The sequence below is a fragment of the Prionailurus viverrinus genome, chromosome B2 (assembly GCF_022837055.1).
Source record: "Prionailurus viverrinus isolate Anna chromosome B2, UM_Priviv_1.0, whole genome shotgun sequence".
NCBI classification, from domain to species: domain Eukaryota; kingdom Metazoa; phylum Chordata; class Mammalia; order Carnivora; family Felidae; genus Prionailurus; species Prionailurus viverrinus.
In genome coordinates, this window is record NC_062565.1 from 68412870 (window position 1) to 68425713 (window position 12844).

The following is a 12844-nucleotide window of genomic DNA, read 5'->3' on the forward strand; positions in this document are numbered from 1 at the left end:
CCTCTTCTCCCACTGGTGATTTAAGGTCAATGTAGCTGCTATTAAAAGGGATCATAAAAGCAAAGCCTTGTCTCTTAGAGGTTGAAAATTACCTCAGATGTGTCTGATTCAACCTTATCCTTTCAGCTAGGTGAAGAAAGAATTTTTCTTAGTTTTTAGGTGTACAACAGAAAATTTATGGTTTATATGTATTGTCATACCTAAGAAATGTTAAAAACTATGATGGACTTAGGTTATACCTTTAGGTTGGGAATTAGTATGATACCATATTAATTTTCAAAACACATTTTTTCACATTTAACTTTTCTGACATTGAGATGTGATTTACAGTCAACTATGTCTTGGAGCTAAGGAAGGGAGAAGGATGGTGTGTTGCTCTTTGTACTACGCCAGCCCGATCTAAGTCCCTAGGATACTGAGGATTACTACTTAAGAACAGGGAGAAGCATTCCTCCATCTTGCCTTTATAATGCTGAGGATGAAGCCAGGCTCTGTCACCCTGTTTTTAATGCAATCTGATGAAGAGACATTGTTTCTTAGTTGGGGAAACTTAACATTTTGTAAAAATGAGAATGTAGAATAACTTCTATTTATGTCAAGTTAAGCATTTTTCCTCTCAGCAAATACCTATTGAACACCTACTATATGACAAACGCTGTACTCAGCTAATAAGTTCTCTGACATCTATAGCATGTAACACTGTCTAGCAAATGGTAAGTTAATAAAATTCCTTTTTAGATTAATATTAGTCAGTGTTAGCTGTATAGCTCTTTACTCATGGCTTATAACCTATTATTGGAAACTGTGATACCTGAATTCAGCTATATCACGAGCACCCACCTGATAGCTGGAACTCTACTAATATTTGAAGTTTTCTAATAATGCTTAAAGTAGAAATGCTATTTCCATTTAGTATATATACATTTCAGTATAGTATAAGACAAAGAATTATTTAATATTTTCAATATTAAGCAATTCCTAATCTTATTCTTAAGAAAAACATAGTAAAAGTCTTTTAAAAGCTACATATGTGCAATATTTAGAAAGTGTCCAAAATTATAGTCTAATTAGACTTCTGAAAACATTTTAATCTTGAGGCTAGTTTTCTATCCTTTGACATAAATAGGTCAAGAAACAAAGGTAAATGGAAACGGTGAATTACAGTGATCGGAGTTATATTTTATTAAGTTGCCTAGAAATAAGAATGAATTTTTCATTCAAAAGAATAAAGATACAAAGGATTGTTTGCAAAATAGAATGCAGGCTACGTAATTCTGAACAAAATATGTTATTTTTGAGTAGATATTGCAGTCTATTAGTGATCATATAAAACATAAGAGAATCTTAAAAATTGAACATTCTTAATAAGTTTGTTGGCAAAGGCTTTAGAAAAAATATTTCAATTGATATTGCCAAATATAATAGGCTCTTCTAATAAATAATGTATTCAGTAGTTTCATTTGTTTTTTACAGTGCACACTGGTTTTTGGCTGTTGTTTGTTTCCCTGGTTTGGAAAAACCAAAGTATGAACCTAATCCTCATTACCATGAAAATACAGTCATGCAAAAATGTTCAACTGTAGAGGACAGTTGTATTTCTTCTCCTTCAGCCAGTGAAATGGACAGTTCACAAAATTCTTCTGCCAAGCCTGTAATTAAGAAGATGCTAAACAAAAAACATTGCATAGCTGGAATTGATTCAAGTGCTGAACAGGAAGAAAGTGACCCTCATTCTCGGAGAAACATAGGCAGTATGAAATGTAGTCTGAAAAAAATAAATCATACTGCAAGTGAAAATGAAGAACCGAATAAAGGAGAATCCACATGCCAGAAAGCTGTTGATAGGATTAAAAACGAAAATGGCCTACAGAATGAATATTTAAATTCTATGCACCATACAGGTATGTTTCTGAATATTTTGAAAGAATGAAGGAATTCAGAATAAACTGGATTTCTTGTACATAGAATTAAGATTTAGGGCACACTTTTTTTTTAAAGTCATGTTTATTGACATGACTTGCTTACAATAACATTTGCCCATTTTTAAGTATAGCCCAGTGAGCTTTGATAAATATGTACAGTCATGTAATCTCTATAGCAATCAAGATTTAGAATCTTTCCATCACTCTAAGAAATTCCCTTGTGGCTTTCCACACCTCATAGAACATTTAAAAATTGTGCTATAAGGTCTACATTTTTCATTTATAACAACTTAGTTTTATTCTTATTTTATAGGAAATTTGTGTATTTGGCAGAAACAGTAGTTGGACAGTCTTAGATCTTTAAGATAAATTCGTTCATTTGTAATTTACAGATGGGCAAATAGAGATCAAATAATTAGAGTCAGAAAATAAAGCTTTTTCCTCCAAAATAGTTGTTGACATTCCAATTAAAGGTTAGTTCCTTATTCCTCACTCTCTCCTTCATGGTTCTTAGTGGGAAGAAGGGCACTGCTCCAACTTCTGCTTTTTTATTTTCCTTCAATTTTGTTGAATCAGTATTTTTTCCTTGAATTGGTTCTATATTTCTTGCACTTGTTAGAGAAATCTAAAGTTTCTCTGCCAATACTTAAATTTCATATCAAATCATTTAATTTTCTCTCCAACCCAAAAGTAAAATAGTTACTTGATAAAATCCATAATATGCTAATGATATGTGCCTTCCTTATTAAACTGTGAGTAAATCTAATATGTTTTCTTTGGAGGAAAAAAGAATAAGGCATAGAAGAGGTTACATGAATTCAGAAAGAACCTATCAAAAATTAAGAATGCTGAACATTGTCTTGGTACTTTTACCACTTTATTTTAGTAACTCAGCTAGTGTTGAGTTTTGTAAGAATATTTTTTATTTGTTTGACACATTTTCTACTTGGGTAAAATAAAAAAAAGAGGCAACGAATAGTCATATTAAAGATTAATTACTGGGGCACCTGGGTGGCTTAGTCAGTTAAGTTTCTGATTTCAGCTCAGGTCATGATCTCGCAATTTGTGAGTTCGAGCCCTGCATTGGGCTCTGTGCTGATAGTGCAGAGCCTGCTTGGGATTCTCTCTCCCTCTCTCTCTGCCCCTCCCCCGCTCCTGCTCGCTTGATCGCTCGCTCTCCCTCTCTCTCTCAAAAAAATAAACATTAAAAAATTTTTTTTAAAGATTACCATTTTGTCACTCTTAAGACCAAGTGTGCATGGTTTCTCATCCCCTTTAAAACAGTCTTACCAATTAGCACATGAAAAGGTGATGGAGATAATTAGACATAAAAGAAGTGTAAATCACAACTATAATGAGCTACTTCTTCATATCACACTAGTATGGCTACAATTAAAAAGTCAGATACTAACATGTGGGTGAGGATGTGGAGAAATCAGAATCCCTCATATGTTACTGGTGGAAATGTAGAATGGTACAGCTGCTTTCTTTGGAAGACAGCTGGATAGTTCCTCAAAAAATTAAATGTAGGGTGCCTGAGCGGTTCAATCAGTTAAGCAACCAACTCTTGATTTCAGTTCAGGTCATGATCTCAACGGTTTATGAGTTCAAGCCCTGCATCAGGCTCTGTGCCTACAGTGCAGAGCCTGCTTGGGGTTCTCTCTCGCCCTCTCTCCCCCTCTCTGTACCTACCCTGCTTGCTCACTCGCTCTCTCTCTCTCTCTCTCAGAATAAGTAAAGTTGAATTAAATGTAGAGTTAATATATGAGCCAGCAATTTCATTCTTACTACATATATATCCAAGAGAAGTAAAAGCACACAAAAACTTGGACACGAATGTTCACAGCAACTTTATAGTAGCCAAAATGTAGAAGCAACCCAAATGTCATCCACTGACAAATGGATAATCAATTAGTGATATATGTATCCAATGGAATGTTATTAGGTCATAAAAGGAATACTGCTACATGCTACAACATGGATGAGTCTTGAAACTATTGTGAAAATAGTCACAAAAGACCACATGTTATATGATACCATTTTCATGAACTCTCCCAAACAGGAAAATCTATGGGGTAGATTATTGGCTGCTTGGGGCTAGTGTGGTGTGACAGACAGGAGTGTGAGGAGGAGGGAAATGATGGTTGAAGGGTACAGGGTTTCCTATTGAGACTTTAAAATTTACTGTGATGATAGTTGTACATATGTGTAAATATATCAAAAACAACTGAATTGTACTTTTTTTTTGAGAGCGTGCATGCGTACTAGCGGGGGGGGGGGGGGGGGGGGGGGGGGCAGAAAGAGAGGCTTAAACCACAAACCATGAGATCATGACCTGAGCTGAAACCAAGAGTCAGACCTTAACTGACTGAGCCACCCAGACACCCCCTGAATTGTACACTTTAAATGGGTGAATTGTATGATATGTGAATTAGATTTCCATAGAACTATTTTCTTTAAAGTTCTCCGTTGATCAGTAATCTCATACACTGTAATGTGAATTCAAATTAGAAATGAATTAAAGTTTGGGGCACCTGGGTGGCTTATTTGGTTAAGCATTGACTTTTGGTTTCAGCTCAGGTAATGATCTCAGGGTTTGTTAGTTCAAGCCCTGCATCGGGTTCTGTGCTGACAGTGCGGAGCCTGCTTGGGATTCTCTGTCTCCCCCAACCCTCTCTCCGCCCCTCCTCTGCTCCCTCTCTCAAAAAAATAAATATATACACTTTAAAAAATGAATTACAGTTCAAGACTTAAAGCAATGGGGCAAAGCCTAGGGCTTCATATGAGCATAACCCCAGAAATTCCTGGTAGCCCTTTCCTTCAAATTAATGTTCTAGTCAAGTAGTATCCAGTTAAATTTAAGTAAATACCCTCACAAATCCTAGTGGAGATCCAAGTGTAGAATCATGTGTTTGCCTTTCTAGTATTTGTTTATCCCCCCCTTTTTTTGTTTTTGTTTTGTTTTTAGTATGTGTGTAGCCATATCAAATGTATCTTCCTTAAGGGAAATTAATTTACTTTTATTGGGTGTGATACCCTCATATTTTCTCTTCTTTTCAATGCTTGCCTTCATCCAGTGATGATAGTATCCCACAGTTTGAAAAATAGTACTCTAGAGTAAGTCTGTACATTTCTGTTCTTTTATCAGATGTTTCCAAGAGATCACTCACACAAAAGTACATTAAATAAGAGTGCTCTCTAGAGGTGCTTCTACTACCTCAGAGAAGTTGGTTATATAGTCTATTCTGTATAAAATGATGGCATGTTAAAAATTAGGATAAGAACTTATAACAATTTTTGTGATTATGATTAATATTTCAAGAACTGATTTCTATTTGGGCTGGGAATAGAAAAGATTTAAATGAAGCATTTAGACAGTTTTAATGTAGGGTTTTTTTTGTTTTGTTTTGTTTTTTTAACCTTTATTTTTGAGAGACAGAGAGAGACTGAGCATGAGCACAGGAGGGGCAGAGAGAGAGGGAGACACAGAATCTGAAACAGGATCCAGGCTCTGAGCTGTCAGCACAGAGCCCGATGCAGGGCTCAAACTCACAAACCGTGAGATCATGACCTGAGTTGAAGTCGGACGCTTAACCGCCTGAGCCACCCAGGCGCTCCTATAGCTTTTTTTTTTTTTTTTTTTAATGTTTATTTATTTTGGGAGAGAGAGTGCAAGCAGGAGAGTCAGGCTCCATCTCATGAATCATGAGATCATGACCTGAGCCGAGATCAAGAGTCCGACACTTAACTGACTGAGCCACCCAGGCACCCCAGTTTTAATATAGTTTTAACCATCAAACATACAGAGTCACAAGTGTTGACTTCTGATGTCAGGTAATATGCTGTAGTAAATAAGTGGGAATTGTATCTTATCACAAGAATTAGGTTAAGGTCAATTGTAGGAAAATAATGTGTAGTATCAGTACTTTCATTTGCTGGTTTTTCAGTTGGGCACTATATGAAATGTTGTCTTGCTCTGGTACATGAAAAATGTATATGTTTTAAACTCTAGAATCTCACTCTGCATCTTCAGATGATCTCACTATGTGAGAAGCTCTCAGGAACTGGGACTGATTAAAAGAACAGCTGATTGACTTACCACCTCTCAGTTTATGCCAGAACATTTGTTTACTGAATGAAAGAATTGACTACATCATTTAAATTATTTTTTTCCATTTTTTTTTGAAATGTACATATTTTTAACTTGTGTAAGGTATATTTTATATGATGCAGCTTCTGTAGAATTGGCTGCTAGAGTAACTTGATTACAGTTGATTAATAATGAATTGCCTGAGGATTTGGACAGATTGTATTCAAATATAGATATTTTAGCTTCAAACATAAAAATACAGATGTTTGAAAACAATTGAAAGGTTTTTTTTTTTAATTGAAAAACTTTGTGTGTGTTTTATTATTTGTGAGAGAGAGAGAGACAGAGCTTAAGTGAGGGAGGGGGCAGAGAGAGAGGGAGACACAGATCCAAAGCAGGCTCAACATGGGGCTCAAACCCACGAACTGTGAGATCATGACCTGAGCTGAAGTCGGACGCTCAACCGACTGACCCATCCAGGTTATTTTTCATAAAGCAAAAGGATTTACCATAGTGTTTTATTATTATATTAAGTAGTATGTTTCCAATCACAACATCCTATCCTAAACTGATTATTTTCATTTTAATATTTTTCTTTCATTATTTGTCCAAAAACAAGCCTATTTTACTTAACTTTAATCATGTTTTTTTTATTAAAGCTTTTTTTGCTTTTTTTTTTTTTTTAATGTTTATTTTTAAGAGAGACTTAGAGACAGAGTGCAAGTCGGGGAGGGAGAGAGAGAGATGGAGACACAGAATCCAAAGCAGGCTCCAGACTCTATGCTGTCACCACAGAGCCCGACGCAGGGTCTGAGCTCCCAAACTGCGAGATCATGACCTGAGCCCAAATTGGACGCTTAACCAACTGAGCCACCCAGGCGCCACAGAGCTTATTTATTTTTGAGAGAGAGAGAGAGAGCATGAGCAGGGCAGGGGCAGAGAGAGAGGAGACCAAGGATCCCAAGCAGGCTCTATGCTATCAGCACAGAGCCCAATGCATGGCTTGAACCTCACAAACTGTGAGGTCATGACCTGAGCCAAAGTCAAGAGTCAGATGTTTAACCAACTGATCTACCCAGACACCCCATTAATCATTTTATTTTTTAATCTGTATTGTACAATATTTCATACTTTTACAATTTTAATTTTAAAAATATATTTCATTTTATGTTCTACAATTTGCTATTTCTATTTTTGGACATTACGTTATTTTCAGACTATTGTAGCTTCTGTTACTAAAGATAACTAGCAGACCTAGTACAAAAATGTTTTATATATCTACATGTATATATATACATATTTAAATATACATATATTTAATAATATAATTGACATCTAGTTTTAAATTTTAATGAATTTTAGGGTCTGAGTTGTAGAAGTAACTTTGTAATTGACATGTCAATCCAGGGTTGTTGTTTTGTGTTTTGTTTTGTTTTTAATTTTATCTTTTTTAATGTTTATTTTAAGAGAGTGAGAGTGTAAGCAGGAGAGGGGCAGAGAAGGAGAGGAAATCCCAATCAGGCTCCGCACTGTCAGCTCAGAGCCTGAGGTGGGGTCGATCTCACAAACTGTGAGATCATGATCTGAGCCAGTATCAAGAGTTGGACTCTGAACCAGCTGAGCCACCCAGGTGCCCCTTGGTCCAGGTTTTTATTAAAAGCAAGTTATATTTGTGAGGGGTGCCTGGGTGGCTCAGTCCGACTCTAGATTTTGGCTCAGGTCATGATCTCCTGGTTTGTGAGATCAAGCCCCATGTCGGGCTCTGTGCTGACAGCATGGAGACTGCTTGGTATTTCTCTCTCTCTCTCTCTCTCTCTCTCTCTCTCTCTGTCACTCTGCCCCTCTTCCACTCATGTCTTCTCTCTCTCAGAAATAAACTTTTTTTAAAAAGTAAGTTATATTTGTGATATTACATGTTAATGCAGGTTTTACATCTATATTTACTATATAATTGGCATTAATTTTAACATCATATACTGTAAGTTATATGCATGTCCTTTTAAAAATTATGTAATGTTTCTTACTGATATAGATGGTTTAAGCAAAATTAGACTAAACTATAGTGATGAGTCAGCGGAAGGCAGTAAAATGCTTGAAGATGAACTCATCGACTTCTCAGAAGATCAGGATAACCAGGTAAAACCTAATGCTTGGCAAAAAGCTACAATATTTTATTTAATTAAATTTTTCCCTGGAGTCCTATAGGCAAGTCCTTCAACCAATAACACAGGCCTTCTGAATTTGGGTCTCATCTCAAAGCACAAACTGAGTTTTTAATTCAGAAGTTGACAGCATAAATGTATTAATGTTGTTTTGCATTATTTTCTTTTAGGGCTTTTGTTGTAGTTTTGGCCATGCATTTAATAGAAAATGAATTCTCCCACCTGAACCCAGCCACCATCCCAGTAGCCCTACCATCCCTTTCCCTTCCTCTTTTAAAACATTTATGGGTCATACTTAACCTTTGGTCTAACTTCTTCAAGAGGCAAATGTTTAGATACTTGATTATATGGTACATGAGCACCACAAAATTATATTATTTTTTCCACTTTTCCAGTGATTTTTTTTCTTTCTTCTAAATTAATGTATAAGTATCATGGCAGGAGCACATAGTATTTAGTTAAAACTAACATAGGTCAATTCTCATTATTTCCTTAGAGTTTCATTTGCTGTAATAAATTTTATTTACACCAAGAACAAAATCTATTTTTGAAAATATTTTATGACTTCAGTTAAAGAGGGCTTTATATTGAAGGAAAAGTTTGTAAGAATTCTACAGCATTTCATTTCTTTAATTCTTTGACCTTTCTTTAGTTGTTAAGATAAACTTTGAGTTTATCTAGTAGTGAAGATAGCTCTGTACTGTACCATTTGTCCTTTTTGTTTAATCTTCTTGTGAACAAAAGCCATTTTTTGTCATGTCCCTTGCTCTACAATATATGTTTAAGGAATATAGTTTTTCTCTGCAACTTATACAGGCACATTTTATGTATTACATTAAAGGCTTAACAAAGAGCACTGTTCTTACACTCCTTTGGTTGTAACAGTTATATGAACTAGCTAATCTATGTATTATTATTACAATTACTATTATTATTTCCATTGTTGATTATTTAATTTATAAGGTTGCCAGAAACTTTCTAAAGAATAGAAAAAGTCTTTTTACATTCAAGATAATCGACAGAATAAGACACAGTGTCACTAAGTTTTCTTCTCTCAAGTGAAGCAGATATATGGTTTTGTCAAGGAGGTGTTTCCAAAAACTCTTTAAATATTTCTGATTTGAGAAAATTATTTATGTAAAAGAATAATAAGTATAAGTCCTTCATGCTCCTATTGTGAAACAGTCGTCTTAACCAACAAACTAAATTTTTGTAGAAATATCTAAAATCAGAGCAGTAGTATTTGACTGAAGAAGAATGAATCATAATATTTTCAATCATTAAAATTTTCTTTTACATTGAGCAAATAGATGTAACAATGGACTTCTGATCAGTAATTTCTTTTCATTAAAATGTCAGTGTTATGGCATTACAGAATTACAATTGAGTGACTGCATTTTCTCATGTCTGATCACTTAAATGGAAAAGAATTTACATATTTGCTACAAAGATTTTTATCATCAATAGTGCTACTTTGTGAGGTTATTAATTATTTAGATTATATATTTTTAATACTAACAGGCTGTCTTTTATAGGATGATAGCAGTGATGATGGATTCCTTGCTGATGACAACTGCAATTCAGAAATAGGACAGTGGCATTTAAAGCCTACCATCTGTAAACAGTAAGCATTAACTTTATATCTTGAAAACTGCATGATAAATTTTATTTACATACCCTCCTAAAATAAAACATAACTGGACAGTTTTTATTTAAACTAGTGCCTAAAAGTCACAAAGCGTGTCAGGATAGGTGAGGAGAATGTCCAGGGCTCAAGTTGGGCAAATGGATAATCCTTTCAGTTCTCTGTCCATTTTCTATTTGTGTATGCACACACATTCCCATAGACACCTACTATTTCTTTTGGATATACATTGATTTGGAGCAAAGAAAGGACAAAGAACTGTCATTCACATTCAGATCAGTAACTTGGGAATTGACATTTACAGTGGTTCAATAGCTACTATGTAAAGACTGTGGAGTGACTCAAGGCAGTCCTTAGGGACATGTCTCAAGAGTGAATCTGTTTGGTTTTCAGAAGTACATGTCTGGAGCACCTGATTGGCTCAGGCTGTAGAACATGTGATTCTTGATCTCAGGGTCATGAGTGTAAGCCCCACGGTGGGTGTAGAGCTTGCTTTAAAAAAAAAACAGAAAACAAAAAACAAAACGAAAAAACAGTACATGTCATGAGGGCTTTTCAGGGTCTATGAATCACTTAGTTGATGAAGTATTACCTATTTCTAGACTCCATTTCTTTTGACTTTTTTGTAGAAAATGTTAGGTGAAACTCCATTAACAGCTTTTGAAAAGCAAACTTCATTAATAAATGAAAATGTAGGGGCACCTGGGTGGCGCAGTCAGTTAAGCGTCCGACTTCAGCCAGGTCACGATCTCGCGGTCCGTGAGTTCGAGCCCCGCGTCAGGCTCTGGGCTGATGGCTCGGAGCCTGGAGTCTGCTTCCAATTCTGTGTCTCCCTCTCTCTCTCTGCCCCTCCCCCGTTCATGCTCTGTCTCTCTCTGTCCCCAAAAAAATAAACGTTGAAAAAAATTAAAAAAAAAAAAAAAAGAAAAGAAAATGTAGAGAGCTGGAGCAATTAAGAGATCTGCATCAAATCCCATAGAATTTTAGTCAAGAAGAACCCAGATCTTTAAACATTCAAGACTTTTTGTACTACGTTAGACTTCCTCTTAGGTTTACAACAATATTTTAAACGTTGAGTGTTACTTATATCGAGTGTTCTAAAGTAGAATCTTACACTGATTCCTACACCAGATTCTAAATCTTACACTGGATTCTTACATTGGATTCAAAAAACACTGGATTCTAAACTATTTTTTTTTTCTATTTTTAAGTAATCTCTACACACCATGGGGCTTGAACTCACAACCTCAAGATCAAGAGTTGCATGCTCCACCAACTGGGCCAGCCAGGCACCCCTAATTTTTCTGTGTGATGATTACCTGTTTTGCTATCTATAACAGGTTTTGGTTAACCAAAACCTGTTATTTGGGGGCGTCTGGCTGACTCAGTTGAAAGAATGTGTGAGTCTTGATATTGGGGTCGTGGGTTTGAGCCTCATGTTGGGTTATAGAGATCACTAAAAAATATAAATGAACTTTTAAGAAATGGACTTATTTCTACTTTGCTTGGTCCCACTTTTGGTGATTTGGAATCTGGGGATGTTCAAATTTTCAGAATTATTTTGACTTCTTACTAAATTTTGAATTCTTTTAAGGAACTAACTATAGAACTTTAGTGAAATATATTCCTAACAAGATATGGTTCAGTTAGTATTCTACAATTTGGTATTTAGTATAACCGTGGATATTTAAGTATTATTGGGGTGTATGTGTCTGTAAGATTTATTTTTCACCCAAGCTTTACGGAGTCGGGAATTTTCAATGTTTTAAATTCTCTTGTTAATGCTCATCTTTTTATGTGTTCTTTAACATTATAAAGTGTTAACATTTGGTCATTTTACCCTGCAGACCTTGTATCCTGCTGATGGACTCACTTAGAGGCCCTTCTCGATCGAATGTTGTAAAAATTCTAAGAGAGTAAGTTCAAAATCATAACTTGTACTTTGTATTCTGGTGGGAATGAGGGACTGTGTATACTTATATATGTATATTCTTACTGTATGTGCATTATTGCAGGTATTTAGAGGTGGAATGGGAAGTTAAAAAAGGAAGCAAAAGAAGTTTTTCCAAAGATGTTATGAAAGGCTCTAATCCAAAAGTACCCCAGCAAAACAACTTCAGTGATTGTGGTGTATATGTATTACAGTATGTAGAGAGCTTTTTTGAGGTGGGTTTCAGTATGTTGGATCTGATATGATAAATAATAAAATAGTTTATAGTGGACCCTTAGACAAAATGGGTTTGAACTGCATGGGTCCACTTTTTCACAGATTTTTTTTTTTTTTTTTTGAAAAATATAGTACAGTACTATAAATGTATTTTCTCCTCCTAATTATTTTTATAATATTTTATTTTCTCTAGCTTACTTTATGTAAGAATATAGTAATATAATACATATAACATACAAAATATGTGTTAATTGACTATGTTATTAATAAGGCTTTTGGTCAATAGTAGGCTGCTATAGGTAAGTTTTTCGGGAGTCAAAAGTTATATGTGGATTTTGGACTCAGTAGGGTAAGCACCCTGAATCTCCACATTGTTCAGGGGTCAACTGTATTTGACCTTACATTACTGTTAGAAACATTAATAAGGAAATATTTTAAGTAGTTTGAAAACTATCATTTCAAAAATTTGTCCAGGGAGCAAAAACTCCCAAATTGGAAAATTTTTTAAAAATAAAAAGACTATTTATACTTCATGAAATCCAAGGTTTGCTGACCTCATGCCTCATCACTGATCAACTCTCCCTCTTCACTCACTCTTTCACCTTAAGAAATCTCTCCCATCATTTGGACTTATACCCTCTTTTCTCCCCTTTACAGATATATTTATGGAGAAGTATTTATATGTTCACTGTCTTCATTTCCACAAATCCTACTCGTTTCTCAAATCTTTGTAATCTGGCTTTACTCTTGCCCTTATGTTGAAATTATTCTCAACCTCCCGGCACCATTTTACACTGTTGACCATTCCTTCTTCATAATGCTTTCTTCCTTCGACTTCAGAGATACAAAACCATGCAC

The 12844-nt window shown here is 35.1% G+C and overlaps 1 protein-coding gene across 5 annotated transcripts in view; it reads left to right on the top strand.

Annotated features, from left to right (window-relative positions):
- SENP6 (SUMO specific peptidase 6) overlaps nt 1–12844 on the top strand; it is a 115969-nt gene that overhangs the window by 101611 nt on the left and 1514 nt on the right. For 4 of the 5 annotated variants that reach the window (XM_047858009.1, XM_047858014.1, XM_047858010.1 and 1 more), the window contains 5 exons: nt 1474–1901; nt 8045–8148; nt 9710–9798; nt 11667–11735; nt 11835–11985. In XM_047858009.1, the coding sequence (XP_047713965.1) occupies nt 1474–1901; nt 8045–8148; nt 9710–9798; nt 11667–11735; nt 11835–11985 (841 nt within the window). The remainder of the gene's footprint in view (nt 1–1473; nt 1902–8044; nt 8149–9709; nt 9799–11666; nt 11736–11834; nt 11986–12844) is intronic. The other variant, XM_047858012.1, reaches the window with a different exon arrangement.